Source organism: Cavia porcellus, unplaced genomic scaffold (assembly GCF_034190915.1).
Source record: "Cavia porcellus strain 051 isolate PalLab524CR breed Dunkin Hartley unplaced genomic scaffold, mCavPor4.1 scaffold_4, whole genome shotgun sequence".
NCBI classification, from domain to species: Eukaryota; Metazoa; Chordata; class Mammalia; order Rodentia; family Caviidae; genus Cavia; species Cavia porcellus.
Window position 1 is genome coordinate 18,006,143 of NW_026947487.1, and position 24,056 is coordinate 18,030,198.

Sequence of the window (24,056 nt, forward strand, 5' to 3'; positions counted from 1 at the left end):
GCTGTGACTTCTATTTCTTGATTATTCCAAGAAAAATATTACATTAAGTTTTCAATTCTCATAATGTATAAAAAGATTTCAGAGCTGAATTAGTATTTTTATACTTAGACTTCAAATGTTATGGCAAATTGTCAAAATGATGTCTATGGTAAGATGTTACAATTTTGAGTCACACGCTAGGTGAAAATGAAACTATAAAAAGGAGATATCCTGCCAAAAGAAAGCTAAATTTATTTATAGCTCTGTTAGCCTCACTTTATAGTTAATTTCACAGAATCCAATAAACAAAATTAAAGGCAGGATTTCTTATATTATGTTCACCTGAGTACAGTTGCTTATTACTTTTAAATCCAGTCCCAAGTTATTTATGTGTCTGTGATAAACAGGTAATTACATTATCAGGCCACTCCAGTGAAATGAGATCCTGAAGTTATTTGACAGTCCAGATATTTTGCTGTTGGGCTTTCATTTTGGGTCTTTAGTTACTAGAAGATAGATTAGATTATAGGATTAAGAAACAAAACAGTAATAACAATAGTAGCAATAACAATAATAATTGCATGAGTTGAAAATATGTATATTGATTACCAAAGACTGTATTACATATAGTTCAAATGGTTATTTGCATTTCCTGACTTTAGCCTCCTAGAACCTGGAAAGATTAACACACATTCCCAGTCTTCTCAAATTGAAATAAAACAGGGAATCTGCATACAATGGTGTCTTTTCCTATGGGATTCTCATCAGGGAACAGAGAACTTTATCACTATTTTACAATAGAACCACTGCCTTTCTCTCCATCTGTCAGAATCCCATTATTCAGTATCCTTTTGCCAAACTGACTTGGGGCAAAGTGAGCCTATAAACTTAGATCAATAAAAACTTTTAATTTTGTTTCTGCATTAGCTCTACTCTACCATAATTGGAGGACAATGTCTTGAATTAAAAGAAATTTATAGAATGTAAAAGGTCTCAGGATGACTTGAAAGTCCAGGTAATATTCATAATCAGTATAAAGAGAAGATACCAACTCTGGCCAGAAAGAAAAATATAATACTCTATAATTTTACACATCCTGGATAATTGCTGGATAATTGCCAAATTATTTAAAACTAAAATCTTTAAATAGGATTTATTATATCCACAGATATTTATGGAGATCAAAAAATTAACATTGTATATTGACTTAAATAAATGCATTAATTTTCCTATATTTTTTGATTTGGGAATATGATGGAAATGAGGATTTATATTTAGATACAACCGAATAGCGTTGAAAATTAGTGACAAAATAGCTGAAAGCATAAAATAGTCATATAAGTAAATGGTATTTGAAAGAAAAGAGACTAAAGGAAAAATCTTGAAAAATGATTCGGTGCTAATAGGCACAGAAGAGATGGACAGTGATAGTATAGATATTTCAACACATGTTAGAAGAAAATTCCTAGAACCAAAGAACAAACACCTTGATATGCAGATTAAAATATCCCAGACATGTTCCAGGAAGGTTTAATGAAGTTAATGAGTGGAAAAATACACATATATATATCTCTGGAAAATTTCTGAATACCAAATGTCTTATTTTATAGGATTTTGTAAAACTAGAGGGATAACGTGTTTTACTGAAAGAAAGTGGTTTTCCAAAAAAAATCCTTATATAATAATAGAGTTGAATGCTCTTGACTGAAAGTTTTAGTTAGTAAGTGTGGAGACTGAGATAGTATCTTAATGAAGTCTGTACAACTAAGGTAAAGAAAAGAGGAAATAAAATAAGATGACTAAAATACGTAAATTGAGTGAAAATAACAAGTAATTTAGCATATTAGCTATGCTGTCAGCTGTGAAAAAACTCATTTCTTGCAATAGAGTTGTTATTTTAAGATGCAGTCATTTCACTTCATTGTATACCTCCAGCCAATTCTACCTCGCTCCTGAAGTATCTCATTTTACTTGTGGGACCCCATTTTCCTTGTCACTGAGCCTTGAGAGGAATTTCTTTCTTTTATTCAAACAAACTCTCATGTGACAGGTCTAGATAATTTTAACCCCTTTTCTTTTAAAGAACTCTTTCTCATGTAAATTGACCCATACTTTTCCCAGAAATCACTTGTAACCAAAAGAGAAAGTTTTGTAAACAGTTTTTCTCATAACCTTGCTCAAAGACAATAATGTCAGTTCAAAACACTCTCTTTTTAGGTAACTTTTGGTTCCTATTAGTTAATTATTTAGCCATTACAGAGGAAGAGACAATAGTGGAACAAAATGTCTAAAGTGAAATGGAATGGTATTAAAAATTTCTATATGGATCTAGGGAAAACATTATTGGTATTTTTCTTCAACTATGTAGTTGTGCCAAAACAGATAAAGAGTATAAGTTAATGTATTTAATGATACATGTTTTAATAAGTTATTGAATGCTAGTTTAATTTTTGTACTGGACATAAAACTTGACTATTCTGAATTTCTAGAAAAAAATATGAGTAGTAAATTAGATAGTGCCTCACCAAAAGACAATGGCAACATGCTAATTTTTGAAAATTGTATTGCTTAATTGAAAAAAGTCTATAGGTATGATTAAATAATGTTTATTGAGATGAGGCAGTCATTTTGGATTAGAGCAGGCATCTCTAAATCCAGTAACTAAAGCTCTGTGTCACACAACGAATTATTGTTATCAAGAAGAAGAGCTGAAGATGAGCGTCATAAGCCCCTGCACCTCCTGGAGTCTTCTCAAGCTAGAAGAAACAAGGAAGGGCTAAAGCCTTTCAAGGAAAAGCATCCCTAGTATCACCATGGTGTTAGTTTTCTATCCTTAATAGTTATAAAATAATGAATTTTAAGGTATCATTCTTGTGATAATTTATTATATTACCTAAGGAAACTTAATATAGTATAGTAGGACAATTAAACTCCCAGAGTCAGGGATTATTTTGTAGATTATTAAAGATACACCAGTAATCCTTTCAATTTTCTCTTTTTAACTTTCTACATGGTACTTGATTAGTAGACTAAAATGGACTAAAAGTTAACTGGAACATGTTTCTTTCTGCAAAAGAAAGCAATAAATACACATGAACACATAAGTATGCATAAATAATATTTTAAGGATTAAATTTAGAAATGTATAAATAATAAAAATTAGAATTTCAAAAAATAGAGGCTTAAAATTGTATGTAATATATTTTTTATTTATGTTTTTGCAAAACATGATCCATAGCTCAATGCAAGTAATATTCAAAAACCAGAATGTGAGTGGGATAAAGGAAGGGAAGAGTGAAAAACCTGTATGCTAGTTACACTTTCTGTTATTGTGAAAGAAATTCCCAGAGATGTCCCCACAGATTTCTTTCATAAGTCGTTATCCAGAGCTCAGTTATAAACTCATACTTAGACTACTAAATGGCACTTAGTGATGACTTGTCTGGAATCTATTACACTGCATTCAATATATTACACTGTAAAACTGGGGTTATTTTAGAAAAGATCGAATGAAGCAGGTGGTAGCTAGGCAATTAACAATGTCTACCTCAAGACTGAAACACTAGAGAAATTCAACTTGTCCAAAGATATAATGGCAAATAACAACGTTGGTATAAACTGATTTCCTAGATAGTCATATACTACTTTTAAATAGTATAAGTTATGAATTGACAATCGACAAATTACAGAATCTTCTTACATTCGGTATATTATGCATATCACCTAGATATATAGTCTTATTGTAAAGTACTCCTTCCTTTCAAAAACAAACAGAGGATATATGGGAAAAAAGTATGTCTGTTTTAAATTAATTGTAAGTACACTTATTAGTAGTTACATGATTTTAAAAAGAATTATTGAAAATGAAAACAAATACATCTTCTATGATAATTCATTTTTGTTTCAGCTTTAACTTGGAAATGTTTAAAATATTTTCTAATACAAGGAAATATGATTTTTTAAACATACAAATAAATATTTTGTAACCATGCAGGCCATGAGGAAAACCATATTTTTTATCCCTTACTTAAACACTAATAAGTTTTACATAGTTACAAAGTAAACTCCACCTACCTAACTTAAATTGTTTTAAGAAATATCAATTCACACGGATAATCACTTTAAAATCCTTACCTAAATATTAATTCCACAGAAATTTATCAGATGAATCTACAGAAGACCTGTCATAAGACTTGATACTCTGAATTGATTCAAAATTTATGCATTTTGTGGTCAGTTTAACTTCAATGAAGAGTGAGATGGTGCATGGTTCCAGACACAGTGAATAAGGTAGATGAGGACACACCTAATGCTCTGACAGACTTGCTTTTCTAAGGCATAGAGCTAAGCAGCAAAATTCACTGTACTTTTGATCACATGGCGTAAAAGCACTCACAAAAAAGGATTTTTAGGACTGCATCAGAAAGTGCCAAAAAAGAAGGATAATTGCATTGAAAGGAGTGGGAGTATGCTGAGAGGGATTAATGTCAATGTGACTTTTACTATAATTTACTTTAATTTCAACATTTAGTGTATATTTTGACAATCTGATACCTCACAACAGATTAAATTTTCAGAAGCCCGTATTGCTGCTGAGAAACTTCACCTGTTTTCTACTGTTATGAAAATACAGAAAAGTAAACTTCATAATCTGATACACAATAACTGTCCTCATTTTTAAAAATTTTGTTATAGATTGCTGAAATATTCAAATATGTAAAATAAAATAGTGATACTTATGTTCCATGTAACTTATGTTTTATAATTCTCATATTACAAGAAATTAAAATTTCATTGGATAATGACTAAAACAAGTGTATAAACTTTTAAAAGAAATGTTTTATGAATTTTGAGGTCAAGCATAGTAGCATATCAAAGGCTTTTAGTCATTAGATAAATATTAGTGCAAAAAATTCTATTTGACTTTGCCTTAAAGATTAAATTTTCTCATATTTGGGAACAAACTGTATCTCCCACATAGTCAATCTCAGTTGATCTAAGTAAAAATCTAGTATTTTTATTGTTAGCCTCATCAGAAAACACCTTCCATAATAACTTCATTACTTGTTTATGCTTTTGTTTATCATTTCTTGATATAACTAAGATTTCCTTTTTATCCTATGTTGCAGTGATAAAAAACAGAAAAAAATGTCTGAATTTCAGATGTTTATGGAAATTGAATGCATGGTTTTCCTCTTTGTAGGAAAATAACACTTTTTTAATGTTGTTAGTAATGATTTTCTGTAATAAATGACAATGTTTTCCTTCTTTTAACAAAGCTCTACAGTGCTGATTGTGATGATAATGATGAATATGCTAGGAACTTTTGGAGGTTAAATAAAAATGAATATGGTAAACTCTTATTCTAGAATCTGTTACAGTAAGTGTGAAAATGCTAAATCAGTTGCTATCTGCAATCATGCATAATATGCAAACCATGCACCGGAAGTACAAAGGAGAGAACCATGGGTCTTGTACAGTATAAAGAAAATCTTAATGGAAATCACTTTGGACTCAACTGGTAAGTGATGAATATCAATTTTGTATTCAGGGACTTGAGAACGGGTCAAGTAACGTAGAGTCAATATTTTGTGCAGAGTAAGCTAGATATATGTTTGTGAAGTTTCTATCCTGTATAGAATAGAGAAAAGTAACAGCATTGAGGATAACATAAGAGACAAAGTCTCTTGCATAGGGGAATTTGTACATTTTGTATAGATAAACCAAAAATCACTTTGAAGACATTAACTTTAATGTCATGGGAATGAAAGGAATGAAAGATTCAGGTAATAAATATCTGCTCTGTTAAATAAATTTGAATACAATCTTAGCCATTTTCGATAGGAGAAATGCACCTTAACATACTGTTTATATATTGCAAGTATGGATTACATAAACGAATGTTAAACAGATACATAATCATGGAGTGTCTTTTGGGGATCTGTGATTGGCTCGTCTCACAACTGTACTGTTTGAAAAAGGTATTCTGGGCTGCAGCCGTATTTTCTTTCTCACTTTACTATCCATATGCTCTGCTACATATATCCTTACATCAAATTAATGTGACTCCACTATTTCTTGTACAACTTCCACTTTTCCAAGCTGTGGTACACATGGGTCATGCTAGATTGTTATCTCTACAGTTAAGCCATTATTTAACAAAGAGCCTATAGTGTTTTGTGAAGAGTAGAAAAACAGAGATGTTTCAATATTTTATAATGACAAGATACTTTTTTTAAGAGTAGTGGGTAATGAACCTAAGATTCTCATTGAGCTACCTATCCAGGCATCCAACATTTTTGTCCTTAAAGTTATTATTTTGAGACAAGATCATGCAAAATTGCTAAATTTTCCAAGCTGAGATTCAACGTTAGATCCCCCTGTTCAAACCTCTGACAGTTCTGCGATTATAGAAGTCCACCCTCAGTTGAGCTTATTCTTTGTTTTTAAATACACATAAGGAAAAATTATCCACTGCAACAATTAAATTTTAATGAATTATTTTTCTTTGTCTCACTCCAAATCTTTGCTGGATCCTGACAGGTTAATATATCTTCTATAAATTTCTAGATTGAGGTTGAAGTTTAGGTAAGGACATTTGTCCGTCATTTTATGCTTGTCTATTTTCAGGCAGCAATTGATCTTTGTTAATGTAGATTCACAGTAGCTTCTTGTAACTAAAAGTAGTTATGAAAATCTAAAATGTAAATCAGGTTTTCTTTTGTCAAGGGGAGTTAACAGTAGAGGAAATAGGTGCATAGCTATAGATTTTAGGACATTTTCAATGGTAAAATTATGTTTCTACATTTAATGAATATGTTTGCACAAGTTTAATTTAACAATGATAATGCGATAACAAGTGACTTTACTCCTTAAAAAAGTTATAAAATTAGAGAAATGAATGAAAATGTGAGGATATGATTTCCTTATAGCAAATAACAGTTGTTTTTTCTCATTTATATAATTTAAGTACTACAAAAATTATAAATAAAGCTATAAAGAGAAAAATAATGGCATAACTATTTGAAAAGGTGAAATGAATTTCTCTCAAGGCCCTAAAACATCTTTCTTTGGGTTCCTTCTTCTTTTGATTCTGGCTAGATATGCATCATTCCACTTAAAAACTCATCTGCCCAATGCCCAGCAACCACTGACTGATACCTAGTTGTTCTTTATTCTCAAATCTGTGCAAAATAATAGTAAACTAAAGCACAGAACTGGGTTGAAAAAGTTCTGAGTACTCCTGTAAATTGAATGAATTCCTGCAACTATGATATTCAGAGTTTTATTTGTAAAATGTTGAAAATAATCACCTCAGGAGGCTCTTGTGAAGATTCAATGAGACAATGTGTTTAATGTTTCTGGGATATTTTTTGGGACTTAGTTACTTTCTAAGTAATTCTTAGTTTAAACTGTGTTGGTATACTGAGGGTCTATAATAAGGTCTATCAAAAACATCTAGGAAGGAATAAAGTAATGGTCTAGAATTGCAGGAGTCCAACTCCTTCTTACACAATTTTCTTACTATACCCCATATTCCTACTTTCTACTTTAAATACTGACACATTATAGTCATTCTTATTTTATGTAACAGTTATCAAAAACAAGAATCAAGTAACTGTTTTAGGACGTTGAATAATCAGTATATTTTAATACTCAGTATATTTTAATACTCAGTATATTTTAATACTGATTATTTTAATACTGATTATTCAATTCTAATAGTGGTTTATGAATAAGCAACAAATTACAATTGGTAAGATTAAAATAAAAATTTATTTCACAATATGTTTTATTATAATACATAATTCACAATATTTTTATTATAACAATGAAACAAAATAACAGACTGAGTTTTAAAGGACCAAATGATAAGACTATTGTTTAAATAAATACAGAGCTTAAAGGAAAAAAAAAAAAAACTTAAGTCAAAGCACATGTCTCTCTCTCTCTCTCTCTCTCTTTTTTTTTTTTTCCTAGTCTTTTTGAGACAGAGTCTCACTATGCAGTTCAGGCTGGCTTGAGCTCACTTTGTAGCCCACGCTGGTTCTGAACTTGATCCTCCTGCCTCTCCCTCATGAGTGCTGGGCTTACAGGCAGGTGCCACCACACCTGGCTAAGCATATTTTTTAATTAACATTCAGTGAAACTACAAATTTAAAATAAGTTAATAATCTGGGGGAGATTTTGCTGTAGAGATAAGTAGTTAAATTAGCCAAGTAACTCCTATCAGAATCAGGTGAAAATTATTGAAAGATGTCAGCTATTGTCATCTCATACTGTTTTTTAGCATATTTGATTGTAGAAATTTTATATTCTTGTGAAATCAGGAGGTTTGGCTTATAAAGGTCAAGTCTTAAGGACAAATATCTTATGAATTTTCTAAAGATTATCAGTAACCATGGTATTATAAAATTATGTTATACAATTATAATTTAACAAATTGCTCAGCAGGCTGTTTATTAACACTGGAGAGTTAGGTCGAAGGCTTTGTAGAGTGTATTCAAATATAGAGATTGTGCTTTCTAAGTTAACCATAATTTCAACTACTTTCCACTGTAAAGAACTGTATTGATTTTAAGATTATAAATCAAATAACATATTGGTAAATGTAGCAGTGCTTGAAAATGTTTGCTTTTGCTTTTTATTGACATAATAAAGAGGTCTAAGTACTCACATATATTGAAAGCTATGGTATGTACCAATAAATTCCAAATCTTATATAATAGATTTTAATATACATATACACAGTCTCACACACACACACACATACACACACGCTCGTGCCTAGAGGGTCTTGTTTGAAAGTTCTCCTCAAAGGCTCCCAGGCACTATTGGGTGATGGCGGAAGCATTAGGAAGTAGAACTCATGGAAAGAAATTAGTTAATTAAAGGAAATACTGGGACCTCTATATCTTTTTTGTCCCTCTTGCCACCATACAGTGAATAGACCACCCAAGGAAATAGGCCTAAGAGTCTGCAGAAAAAAAATGTCTAAAACCTTGACACAAAATAACCTTTTCTTCCTTTAAGGTAATTATCTCAGATATTTTGTCACAAAGACAGAAAGCTAACACAGTACATATATATTTACATCCTTCTACACTTATTATTTTGTACTATTAATCACTCATAGATATGTAACAGTTTTAATCAGAGTAAATTTATTAATTTTATTTTGATATAAAAATATCAATGAAAAACTTTCAAAATTTCAATAGTGTATTACGTCTATTGTAGTAACATACATATTTTTTCAAGAATTGTGCTTTGTCATTGTTAAGTAAACTCAATGAGAAATTGTTCTACAAACGAAAAATAATGTCAATAAGAAAACATTTTTATCAAAAAGCACACATTTTTCACTTTGTTAATGAAACTGAAATTCAGCAATACTTTCTGTATTATTTTGCAGGCAAATTCCTCCAGTTCAGGTACTTGGTTATTTTTTTTTTTTAATTACGCTAGTTATTTCTCAGTGGACTTACAAATTCAATGTCTATAAATTTCCATGAAGCCTTATATAGACTTGAGGAGAGCTAAACTAATGGGTTAATAGCCTACATACACAGAGTCCCTCGAATCTTTTTTCCAAGGATTATTTTCTACTATGAATTAAAATCTATCATTATCTCTTGTACCCTAGTTTACAGATAACACCCCAAATACAATAATGAAAAGCACTGTTGACTTTGAAATGCCACTTCTATATGTAAAACATCATTTTAATTGTAGATTTACTTGCAATGATAGCTGTTTTTGTTGGTTTGATTTTTTTTTTTTCTAATTATAGGATGGGGTCCAAAGTTCTTGGAAAGAGAACCTATATCATCAGATAGCTTTAGGCAACACAGGAGAGATTAAATATTAGTAAGTGTCAATGTAAGATCACGTTCACATGGTAGATACTTAAAGAACAGAACAGTGGTCTTTCATGGAGGACATTTCCCTAGAAGGAATTAATAAGGTTTCGTCACATAATTTAGTTCTTGTGAGAACAAATTACTATAAAAATAGGCAAATCTGGTCACCTAAATCTCCTTGCTTCCTGTTTGCCATGACCTGTCACCGTTGCTCATACCCATCATGCTATGAGACAGGGGACCATGCTCCTGAATCCACAAAACAGAGAAGAAAGTAAATCTCTTTCACTTATAAAGTACTCTGCCTCAGTTAATCTTGTCATGGTAACAAAATTGATGGCATCTAATTCAAAAGATTACAGTCAAGTCTGTGATATGAAAGTACAAATACATCTTTGCACATTTTATGTGTGATAGTAAGAGAGCAGGAATCTAAAAAGGCTTCTTAAAATTTAATACCTTGAATCCACCGTGTATTGTATTATAACAGAATTATTTTTTCTACTTTTGCCATTCTTTCAGCATTCTGAATAGTTCAGTTTGGGGAAAAAATGGAAATGATTTTCATTTTATTCTGCCTCTCTTTTCCGACTATAGTATGAGTTAATTTGCATGTTTTTCTTGGTAGCCTCAAAATACAGTTTAAATTTTGAACTAAAGAGTAAATTTTAATATCTAGACCTTTCTTTTCAATGGTAACACATTAGTATCATATTTTTGTGTTAACTTTTTAAGTCTGCTACCTCTGAGGAATCATAGAATTGATTAGCCATGAGTTATCATGTATAACAAGTATCCTTACTCCTACAGGTGCTTCTGCTATCTATTTGAACATCTATATTTAAAACTACATTTTAACAGAATTACAGAAGAAAAGTTAGTGGAGGAACCATCTTTGATATTAATTGTTTCTTGAATGGAGTCTTTGTGGCCACTGAAAAGATGAAATGTTTTAGGAATGACTTTTCATTTCTGATAAAACTTACAGTTTAAGCAAAGTCAGAGAGAAAGAGAAAAATATACTTATTTAAATCTTTCTTTAGGTGGAGGTGGCTGAATGATGAACTGTGTCTAATGAAATTAAGAGACATCACTATAAAGAGAAAGACTAACTCAAAACTCGCCATTACCCATACCATTACTCATGTATGCATGCCTGAAATATTTTAGAATATTTGTTAATAACACTTTAGAATGTTTGATGCTAACAAAAGACATCTGGAAAAGCAAAGCAAGGCTATGCTTTGGGTCAAATGCCACGAAGGAAAAGCAGCAGCATTTCAAATAACCAAATATTTCATTATATATCTTTTAAAATCTCTTTACGTAGCGTTCATGCAATAATTGTCACCACTAGTATCAATGCTTTTAGTCTTATTGCGTGCATTCTAAAATTATTAATGCATTTAAAAATACTTAACTTGGTGCTGGGGATTTAGCTCAGCGGCATAAGCGCCTGCCTTGCAAGCAGGCAGTCGTGAGTTCGATCCCCAGTACCAACTAAAAAAAAAAATACTTAACTTGCTACATGTAAACAGGTCTCAAATTATAATATTTCATAAACCAATAACTGTGAATAATGATTTTATATTCCAGCAAGAATGATTTGAGCTTGGGTACGAACAATTTGATTTTTTTTTTTCATCTCAAAATCAATTAATATGTTTTTTGTTTTACAATCAGAAGGAAATATTTGGGGTAATTATATGTTTTTTTGATATAACTAAAGATATTAGAATAACTAAATATTTGTAGGAAAAATCTGATAATGATCCATCAAAAAGCATTTTCCTAAAGTCATGATGCTGCGACAAAATTCTTTATAAGGAGGTCATTTCAGGGTACCTATAAGCAAGTCACCAATCTACAGACATAAAAAAAATTAGTTCTAAATATTTTTTACTAAGTGACTCCCTCAAATATCACAGCCATGTATAACTAAAAGATTAAGGATATTAACCTAGAATTTTGTACGGTTATTTACATATTCATTGGAAATAATTAAGCTTTCACAAATGAACACCTTAAAAGTATAGTACATGATACAGTAGTTACTCTATACTATGTACAAAAAAGAGAGCAATTTTAAAAACTATAAATTGTACCTAAATTTGAGTGCAATCTGACTATATATAATTCAATTAATCACCTTCATAATAAAGGAAATAATGCTCACTATTTATTGACTAAAATTAAATATGGTCTGATACTATAGGGTAACAATAATGTAGTTTGTGGTGGCGTTTCCTGGGAAGCTAATAAAAGTTAATTATTTGTTAAATTGAAGGTGTGTCAGTTCAACTGTCTCCTTCAGGGCCCAGAAATGGACCCTCTGACAATGAGTTCAGATGATATTATTATTAATATTAATTCTTAATAAGGGTCTCACATTTAAGCTCCACAAAACCTGGCTCAGCTTTTAGGTCCTTCATACCACTTGTGAAAAATCAACTTGATATTTTGCTAGAAGGAGAAATACAGCAAGCCAGGCATGATGATCCATGTCTATAATCCAATACTCTGAGAGACTGAAGTAGCAGAATTACAAATATAATCACAGTCTGGGCAAAAATTCAGTGACTTAGCAATAATTGATGTCAAAACAAAAACTAAGAAACAGGAAAGCAAAAGCTCTAGGCTCGATCACCAGTAACACAAACACACACACAAAAATACAATATAATGAATGATTGTAATGGTGTATCAAACCAAAGTAAAAAAAAAAAGAAAAAAGCAAAGTAAAATAAAAGAAAAACTTAAATCTGTATTTTCAAACAAGCTTGTCACTAAAGAGCTACATGAACTTTAAGTTATTTTCAGTTGTCTCATTCTTATTAAAATTTAGATTTTACAACAGACATTCTCGTAGAGTCGCTCAGCTTGTGTTTCTTTGTCAGCATAAACCTTTACTGTGATTGCCTTTGCACTGCATTACCACATGCACACTGGGTTGGAAACTACTAGGGCTGAAGGAATTGTCTAGTAAGAAATTCAATGTGCATTTTAAATAGGACGTTGAAGATTTCTGTGGTCACTGAGGTTGAATTAATCTATAAAAATATTAAAATATGAAATGAAATCATATCCCCAGAGAAATTTAGAAAAGCAAAAGCAAGCAATAAATTAGCATTCAATAGTGGAATATCAGAAATGAAATAGTCAGCTTTCTTTAGTTGATTTAATATTTTCTCCTCTCTGTTAAAAGCTCTTTCTGTCTGATTTACTTGAATGAGTATATTGTCCTTATATTCCTTAACTGTCAGATCTGCTGACTTTTTAATTCAGTAAGAAAGAGTATGGGGGTTCACACATTTTTAGGTGTGATTTGGGCTGACTTTAAGTAACTAGAACATAACAAATTACCTCCAAATTAACATTTTATTATTGAATTTGAACTTCCAACCTAAATAATATCACTTAATAGAATTTAAAAAATCATATTATGCATTCATGTATCTCTGACCTTAGAGACTAACTATGAAAGAATATTTGTCTTACTTTAAAATATTTTATGAGATAATCCCATATTATCAAAACCCAATAACACTCTTGGTTTGGTAGTCAAATTTCTAAAGTTCCTTACACATTTTGCATTTCATATATTCTGTTTCTTTAATTAAAAATATCATTCTCTTCCTGAATTTGTATATTAATCTCTCATGACCATCACCTCTGTTCTGAGACCTTTCCTAGTTACCATTCTGACTGAACCAATGGAATGACAGCACTCTTGCTCACCTATAGCATAATTCTTGATTTTAGCTATATACTAACTTGTATATCCATGTATAATAAGATCATTCAGAAGATATCATTTTTTTCATTTTAACATTCCATAGTGAAGTATGAAATTTTAAAGTTCATTAAGTGAAGTGATTTAATCAATGACATTTATATATAAATTTTCATCACATTTAACTTTCCTAATATTATCTGGAATTATCTTCAGTTTAGTATTCTTCAAATATCAATATATTACTTAAAAAGAGATATAATTATAGATGTTCATGTAAAATGATATATGCAATTAAAAACAAATGTTGACAGGGTCATGAAATATATTTCAAACACAACCGATCTGAGATAGGTATAAAAGTTGAATAAATATTTCTATCAGGCAAATACATTCTAGATTTTCTACAAATTTCATTCTAGATTTTCTAGCCCTTATCAGACTCCTAGCACTAAAAAGGCATCAAAAATATTTATTTGAACAAGAATATAACTCAGAAACAGCAGGGAATATCTGAACTAAGAATAAAACAGATAACATGATATTTTTTCTCACAGAAAACTAAAATGTGGCTTTTTCATACGTAGATTTTAACAGTCAGAGTGTATTTGGTTACACTGTATTAAGTAATTTTTACTTCTTTTTTTTTCTTTCTTTGCAATTTCTTTCTCTATATTTGTTTCTCTCTTTCTTTTCTCTAACCCCCTTCTGTCCATTTCTTTTTTGCTAAGACTACTACTAGTGATTCCATATTTTCAAAAGGATCTGACTAAATACAAATTCCAAATTAGCCTTCAAAATTGTATAAATACTTGGATATGCTTATATCTATATGACACCTTTATTAGTAATATAGCATTAACTTTCTATTTATTCAAAAATGTAAGGTTTAAGTGAAGATGAATGAATCAGGTAAGGTTCTCCAGAAAACCAGATTTAATATAGAAAGTGAATGTTGGCTGTACAAAGGATTGCAAGGCAGGCTTATAGTGATTGCCTCCCGAGTCAGGGCTGGAGGAAGGGAAAAGTGTCACCTGTGTGCCAGAAAACAGAAGAGCCAGTAAAGAAGTCACAGGCCTGAAGCTCCCATCAGAATCCCTGGAGAGGCTGAGTCCACCTACGTAGGCTAAAGAATTTGTGCTGGAGGCTGAAAGTTTCATCCTGGAAGCTGGGAAGGGGACTCCAAAAGTTATGGTGAAGATGAGCTCCTCAGAAGAAGCAGAGGTGAGACCTTCGTGGTCCTTTTTCTATTCCATCTCGCTTGGTAACACTCACCTCCAATGTGGGTCTTTCCTCTCCAATAGTCCATCACCAGACACACCCAGAGGTGTGTTAAACTAATCCGCTAGGCATTTCTTCTTCTTCTTCTTCTTCTTCTTCTTCTTCTTCTTCTTCTTCTTCTTCTTCTTCTTCTTCTTCTTCTTCTGCTTCTGCTTCTGCTTCTGCTTCTGCTTCTGCTTCTGCTTCTGCTTCCTCCCCCCCCTTCCCCCCTTCTTCCCCCTCTTCCTCTTCCTTCTCCTCCTCCTCCTCCTCCTCTTCTTCTTCTTCTTCTTTTTCTTTTATAACCAGGATCAAACTCAAGACCACACACTTGCCAGGCAGACACTCATGCCACTGAGTTAAATCCCTGGCCCCACTAGGCATTTCTTATCCAAATTGACATCTCAATTAACTATGAAAGTGATAAAGCCTTCTACTCTGAAAGTTTGTTTTCATGTATATAACCTGGTCAGAATTTTACTTATTTTATCAGTCAGGAGGAAAGAAAAACGGGGTGACTATGCATATTTGTTTTGCAACTTTGAGTATATGATAAGTGCTTTTATGTAATTGTGTATTATTAAACCAATAAAACTTTTAGTTACATTCCCAAAATACTCTTTCCTCTTTTTTATTATGTTGTTTTAAATATTTGATTCATTATATTGAGAAGAAAGATTTAAAATATATTTCCTTATGAAATCTGGCAAAATTTTAAGGTGAGAAAAGTGTTAATAAAAACAGGTTGTTGTCTGGTAAGTAAAACTATTTCTCAAGTAACATGGAGAGGATAAATTTATAATGTAATTAGAGAAACAGTAGCTCTCATAAGTAGAGAAACACTGAAGCAAGTGATCTTTTGAAAATACTGAAAACTGACAGAATAAGGGTTTCCATTCTACTATGGTAGACCAGAAATAAATGTAAGGGCCGTCCTGCACTGACATGATCTTCAGTACATTCATTATCGTTAGCTGCATGGCTTTTAAAAACCTGGGAAAGGACTGTTAATAGTCAGCAACTGGCAATATCATTTTTTTCAAGAAGATGTTTTATTTAATATGCTTAATATTATTTTAATACATCAGTTATTTTAATTTAGCATCACAATTCCGTCACGTAATTTCTAAAACCTTGTTTTGTTACCCTTGCATGTGAATAAACAGATTTCTATCTCCTACCTGGGTCTCATCTCCCATTCTAAACTGCACACACCTAGATTGTTTTACTAATTGAATTGCAATCTTCTGTAGCATGCAAGAAGTGAAATCGCACCTCTTTTAAGAAGTCTAGTGATGCTTTTAATGACACATTAGGACTATTCAAATCTTTGTAAGTGGAGAGATTTCTACTTGTTTTTGCCAAAGAATTCATCTAATGACTACCATATTAGGATTCTCCAGAGGGACAGAATTGCTAAATTATTTATGCATAATTATGCAAGGTGATTTATTAGGTAGGCCTGCAGGGTCAGAGGTGAGAGCCCATAGTAGCCATTTGAGGATTGGAGAGCGTGAGGATTCAGCAGCTGCTCAGCTCAATAAAGTAGAAGCCACAGAACTAGAAGGATTCAGGATGACATACCAATCCAAGGCCAAAGGTGGGGAAGCTCAAGGGACAGTTCCTGCTTTGACTTTCCATTAGGAGGCTGAATAAACTAGTGAACAATATCCAAAGCTAATGGAACCAGAAGATACAATTTCATTTGTTCTGACTTGATATGTTTTTCTTCATTCATATTCTACTCACATTCTATCCTATTGATTGGTGTCACCTACATCTAAGGTAGTTCTTTCTCAGTTTACTACATCTCCACATACACACTGGGAAGCACGCTCCACTAGTCTCCTAGAAATTTCTTAACTCAGTCACACTGGCACATCGCAGTTACCTGTCACAACTACTTCACTGACTTTACAAGAAACCTGTGAATGCATAACAAATTCTCATCTAAATTACATGGTAGTAGAAGGAAAGTTTTGATCCTAACAGTAGAACATTTATTCAGTTTTAAAACTCCTCTTTTGTCCGTTTTTCTTTTTTGCAAATGTCTTATTTTTGAGAAGGTATCTTGAGATTCATCTCTATGCTTGCATTGACAGCCAATGTCTGAAGATGTCGGTTTTCTCATGTCATAGTTGAGAAATTGTTGCCCTAACATTAGTTAAGTAAAAACTTTTGCCTGTTAAGTTTAAGGTATGCACTTATTATTATTTATTTTCTAGTTTCTAATGTTGCTACAAAAAAAGCCTGATAATCTTCTCCTATCTGGTATTTATTGCTGATAATTCATATTCACTGTTATTGTTAGCCTAGGTTTACTGTTTTCCCATTATGGAAAATATCTTGATCATTTATTTATCTTTGATATTGTGAAATGTCATCAGATCAGTTGAAATTGTTCTTTCTTTATTCATCATTTTCTTGGCTTCTCATTTTAGAAAAATTCTTTCAGAATATATATTTCCTTTCTTTCCATCTCAGTAGTGTTATAAATCTCTATGATATCATACTTTCTGATGGTTAAGTTTGTCTCTTATCTAGTTTATCATAATGTTAGCTTATATTCTTCTTACTAATTTTAAAAGGATTGCATCAATTTTAGATTTTCCAATAATTTATTCACTACTTATTTGAAGCAAATATTTTATACTTGAGTACACGTCCATGTTTTCTTTTCTTATTATACAACTATTTGTTTTCTTTTTATACAACTATTTGTATGACATCAATTTGAAGGTATCAGATACAAATGCGTTTTTTGGATGTTTCAAACTATCAGAAATGAGTTCTATCTTTCTTCATAAAATATTTCATGTGTGCATATATCATTACCTCTTTCATCATAGCGTTTAGATATCTCTGAAATCTTCATAGTTCATATATTAAGAGCTTTAAAAACACATAGTTGGAGCTCTATATGGACAGGAGCTATGAATGATTTGAACATACTAAGGAGAATGTTCTATAAAATAGGTAAATATGCCTTCAATATAGGGAAAATTTTTGTTTTATTTGTTGTGCACTCTACTATTCCAATATCATAAGACTGCTTCTTTAAAAATTACAATAGTAGCTGTTTCAACATTTTCTCTACTTTTAGTAGATTTTGAGATTTTATAAGGCAAAAATGAAAAACTCTATGTGTGGCAAAATACTGTTCACTCTTACTTTTCAGATACCGTTATTATTATTACTGTTATTGAATTGAGCTCTTGCTATGTTTTACAGGCTAGTCTTAACCTCCTAAATTCAAGTGATCTCTCTTTTTCAGCAGCTCATGTTGCTTTGAGTATGTAGCTCTATGCCTGACTTGTTTTGATTTTGTACATTTTATTTATATTGTCTCTTTTAATAATTTAAGTGTACAGTAAGGAAGCATATATACAGAGTTGCAATCCTGTGCATGATACATAGGCACTGGTTAACTATATCAAAATATAAAAGGAGATTTTAATTTCTGGATAAATGGAAAAGGAGCACTGACTGCTGGCTGTACTCTACCCCTTTTCTGGCTGTTATACTGAAGAGACAGACAGTCATGGTGCATACTACCACAGCTAACCTCAAAACTGTTTAAACATTTGAGACAAACATAAATCAGTTGTGAATTTCTGACAGAATTTCAAGACACTGACTTAGGGGTGGAGAGACTGGAGGAAAACTTGATTTGTGCTCCATTCACGACTACTCCATATAATTTTCTTAAGAAAAGTTACCACACCTGCCTACTGCTAGGTAAAGAAATATCAATGCCAGTGAAGAACTCTCCAGAGCTTCTTTGTCACATCATTGAGCTATCTGAGCCCAGCTTGGATAAACAACTACAAATAGCAAATTAAAAGTTTCACTGGTCCTGAATGTTGCCTTCAGATATTAGGAACCAGTTCTAAAGTTATGGATTCTTATGTGAGGAAAAATGTCAAAAGAGAATTTTTTTTGTAAATATTTGTAAATAAAGTTTCATCTCTTAGTGCTATATTTTAGGAATAAAAGCAGGTAAGTTGAATAAATTCATCTCAGAGAGTCAAGACTGCAAATCTTGTTGTTACTATGAATTTTTGACGATGTAGAAATATAGAAAGAATATCATATGAGATTACACAGTGATACATGACATGAAATCTTTGATGAATGTAGATTAAAAAGCACTTGAAACACTAGTTAGGAAACTCATCAGGAAGGGTTAAAAAAGATAAAAAATAAAATTGAAAAGAAGAAATGGATTAAATAAAGAAATGTCAATGCTGATGCAATAGAATTTCCTGGAAAAACAAAAGAAGGTAAATTAAAGAGCATTAACTGCATTGGAAGGACAGGAAACTGAGGACAAGGATGTTTATTGTATTTGGGTACAACTCATATTGCCAACAGCCTGTGATTCAACACATTGTATAAGAATATGACTCTTCTTAGAGGAAGTACTCTGACTCATAAGAGAAAACAGAACACAGAGATGTGTTCTGTGTGCTCATGAATCTGGCTTTGATTGATTACGCTGCTGTCTGAATCAAGGACGGCTTTCTATTTACAAGATTTGACAGCCATCCATAATATACTTTGAGATGAGAATTTTTCTGGGAATTATGCTTTATGCTATGATTTTGCTACTAGCCTAATCAGGTCAGGTCTTGAGGGCACACAGAAGAGCACTTAAAAGAAAACAATAGTCAGAAAATAAAACAGAAAAAGCCAGTGACATGAAATAAGAAGGAGGCGTGATTACTTGGTAATGAATTGAAACAGAAGTAATAATAAACAATGAATAGGTTTACATATGAGTACAGTGAACTACTGAGTAGAATTGTTATTGTCCAAAGTCTGCACTACATTTCCGATGTTTGGATACTTTCCATGTTTGATTTTCTGGACAACCTCCCTTTCACGTTACTCAGGGACGCACAAAGAGGAATGACCTAAGACTACCAACTTTGCTGTCTTGTCCAGAACTGGAGCCAGAGTCTCCAGCTTGTTTGATAAGATTTGAGGCAAACCATCACTCTGTAAACTATAATACAATACAATGTAATAATATTCTACATGAATACAGAGCATTTAGTCATTTATGTGGCATATTTCAGGTCTTTGGAAATAATATGTTTCCCTTCTAATAGTTTCTGTGATGCAAAGTACAAATTCAGGTATTTATTCTTCAATAAATTTCTTCTGTTTTTCTAAATGAAAAGACAGTTTATGAAGAGATTCAGTAATTTATTAAAACTAGTAGATTTTTAAAATATATTTAATAACCTTGAATTGCTGATAAATCAAGAAATTGAGATTGAGTGCTGTCTGTCACATACAAATATGAAGTTGAGATTCACATGTCAAATTATATGAATTCAAATTCATATAGGTTTCTCTATAGTACAAAACAGATGAATCATATTGTATTGCCTCTAGGGCCACCTGATGTGCCATACTTGTTTATAGATTTTTCAGTGTGGGCTCAGCCATGTTCAAAAAATAGATAAACTTGCCTATCCAGAACTAGGAAGGGCATCTTAAGTTTTACTTGTTCTCAGAACTATTTCTTTCTCTGGCCTAAGGTACTTCTAAGGTAATTTTTTTTTTTTAAATAGATTATTGCCAGACTGAAAACTTTTAGGACAACTTCAGATCCACTCACTTTGCTGTCTTTAATATCTCTCTCAACAGTTTAAATAACATTTGTCAACACAAGAATATATCGAGAACTTTCAAGATTAAATATGTTTGATATAACCCCACAATAACTTATGGCCTTAGTATTGAAAGTCAATATGCATTTACAATATCAAAAAAGTTGTTCACATTAACATCAGTAAACCACGCGATCTTACCTAGACCATGTCTATGTGTTGACATCGGAGGTAAGACAGTCCACGTCTTGGTTTTGGGATTGTAGCATTCAACAGTGTTCAATGTCTTTAAGCCATCTCGACCTCCAATTACAAAGAGTTTGTCGTCAATAACAGCCACGCCAAACTGCAACCTCCTGCCGTTCATCATTCCTGCCTGGATCCATAAATTTGTTCTGAGGTCATACTTCTCTATGGTTGTAGCTCCTGATAAAACATAAAATCAAACAGTCACCAACTGCTGCTAACCAACCTACAACCTGCCCAAGGCAGTGTACATAGTATGTAAAAACACTCTTGTCACATTCATTTTTTCTTAAAGAAAAGAGTGGCAGAAAAACAAAGGAGTAGTAATTCAACTACTTTATTTTCTTTTTCAGAAACCATTAATGATCAAAACGAACACAAATGTTCAGCTTGTTTGAATAACATAAAGTTCTCATGCACTCTTGATTCAATAGAAACATTGTTGAACATGACTCAATGTTACCAGTAGATTTCAAAACTCCCCTATACAATTTTTTTTTTTTTTTTTTTTTTTTGCTATTTAAATAAATGTAGTGCAATCTTAGCTTGAAAAAATTTATGCTTCACCACCTCCACCCCCTCCCTGCCGCTCTGTTTTACTATGCAGGTCAGGCTGGTGGCCTGGAACTTACTTTGCAGCCCAGGCTGGCCTCAAACTAACAGCAATCCTTATGCCTCAGCTTCACATGGTGGTGCATGGAATTATAACCATGCACCACCATGACTGGCTATAATGGATCTTTTAAATGACAGTTTCCACTAGCTGCATAATTAATGAATATTAAGTTATTTGACTAAAATATTACCTGTATCTCCTTAAATTTATTTTAGGCTTTAAATGAATGAAGTCAAATATAAAAGGTTTAAGCAAATATTTACTCTCTTTCTTAACCTTGCAGAATAACATTGAAGTACAGCTTAGCAGAATTTAGAGATGAAAAGTGTTCTATCCTTACCAATCATGTTATAACCTCTAATTAAATAACTTGCCATTATTAAAATTTTAAAAATATAAATTTGTAAAACACGGTTACTCTGAGTAATGGAACATAATACATAATTTGAAAGAAGAAATAGGCTAAATTTCTAGCGAGACTTGTTTTAACTGATTACTTCTCGATTTACATAGAAAGATCTGCCTAAAACTAGTTTGCTAAAATTTACATGACTATATGTAGTAAAGAGCAATGCTTCACTGTTTGATCTGGCTGGTCAGATTTACATTCATCTACTTTACATCCTCAATAACTAAATGTTCATACAAAGTGAATGAACAGTTTTCTGTGTTTTCACCTAAGCACAATATGTTTTACTCGAAATGTAATAGAATTTGCAAATGTAGAAAAATATTCCTCATGGGGATGCTTTTATTTTTTAGAACCTAACCATTAGTGAACTAAATAAATATAAACATCTTGGTACCAGACATTTTCTAATTGAAAAAAATGATATAATTTATGCTGAATTTTTATTCAATGATAACAAAATAGTACCATAGAGACTTAGTTTGATTAATTAAATCTGCTTTCTGATTTAAATGAAAATATAAATTAATTTTTCTTATTTTAAAGGATTATTAAATGATTGCTATACTAAGACTAACAAGAGTCGTTTAAAATTATTTGTTTAATAACTTATATGTAATATTTTAAGCAAATATACTTAGTTTTTATGTGCTAATGTAGTTACTGTGTTTTATACTGAATATTTTATTCCACTGTGTAAAAATATAAATCTCAGAATGAGTTATATTGCTGAATATTTGGAAAGTAATTTGAATTTTCCAAGTCAAGTCAATAGCACTGCTATTATATGCAGCCTAACTGAAAATTTTCAAATGCCATACGGGTACTTGTCTCTTGTGACTAACTATTGCCAAACGACGGAAAATGAAAGAGTAGAGCCTAATTCTTGTAAACTCAGTACATCAGGCTCACATTTTGCACCTGTGGGTTGACAAAAATGTATTTCAACAACGGCATTTACTTTATTCAAACCCTTGCTTGAAAGATTAGTAGAGAGTCTGAGATGCAGTTGTGCTCCTCAGAGAAAACCTGAAATACACAACGTTAGTGATTACCTAGCAACCAGAGGAATTGTTTATTCAAAGGGAAAAGCAAGGACTTAATGTGAATTTCAAGGCCTTATCCTAACAAGCTGGAGAATTCTGACTTCTCAACACATGACAGGGTCTTCTACTTTTACACTTTTTCTGAATTTCAGCTCCTAAAGGTAACCTATACACTAATTCTGAAGTTGCTATAGCAGAATGGGTGCTTGTACCGTTCTCCATCTTTTCAAACAAAAGCTGCATTAATTTTCTATGACTGTTTGCAAAAGTCATCTGAAGTCTGGTGGCATAAACAGCATATGAGGAAATTGTTATATTTGTAGGTTTTCCTTATATCAACCTAATATGAATGGTCACTGTCTCATTCAGTCATACATGCTACAAATATTTTAAATAATTTTAACAGTATAAAGTTAAGCATATAATTTCCATTTTGCAACCAAATGTGCTAATATTAATATTCTTTAAGAGTCATACACACCAATGTTCTATCTTTTTGGGCCAAAGAAGAAAAGAGACAATGAAAAACTTTAGAATTTCTGGTTTCTTAAATTAGTAATATTTATTAACTGAAGTATCTTGACAAAGCAGCAGCACTAATAAAAAGAATCACAATGGTAGTTATGCAATCAATTTAAAGACTATTCAGAGGGAAATTTAAAATTTCCCTTTAAGAGACTGAACTTGCAGTTACTCTAGTAGTGAAACACATTGGCTATCTTAAATTCCTATAAAGTATAAAAATGACTATAAATTCCAGGCCTGATACACAAAGTCTCAATGTTTATAACGCTGCTTCCATTGGGAATTCTACTTTAGTATTGCTTCAAAATTATCTCAAAATTATTAAGAGGCAGGTATTTTTAACTTTGGAATATTCAAAAGGTAAATGTATGCAATGAGATTATAAAATTTAGGAGTATTAAACAAATACATGGCCACATCTATTCCTATGAGATTACTGTCAGGAGCTGTTAGATCTGTTTATATAATAGTTTGTGTCAAAGCAATTTGAGGATTGCATAACCTGTTGTAGTGTATTTTTTTGTCTTTCAGTGAACTATTAATTTGTGCAATAATAATACTATTTGGAAAAATATATACTATTATTTTGTAAAATCTAAAGCAATTTGTGACACACTATAATTTAACTTAATTATTTCATTCAAAGGGAAATCTTATTCCTGAAAAATAAAAATTACAAAATAAAATTAGTTGTTTTGAGGCTATGTAACATAAAACTCTCTATATGCATTTTATATACTTCATTATTTATTGTTGCC

General features: G+C 31.7%; 1 protein-coding gene across 2 annotated transcripts in view; it reads right to left on the reverse strand.

Moving 5' to 3' along the window:
• Positions 1 to 24,056, reverse strand: part of Klhl1 (kelch like family member 1) — a 382,405-nt gene that overhangs the window by 79,122 nt on the left and 279,227 nt on the right. For both annotated transcript variants that reach the window (XM_063246827.1, XM_063246826.1), the window contains exon 7: positions 20,658 to 20,882. In XM_063246827.1, coding sequence (XP_063102897.1) covers positions 20,658 to 20,882 — 225 coding nt within the window. The remainder of the gene's footprint in view (positions 1 to 20,657; positions 20,883 to 24,056) is intronic.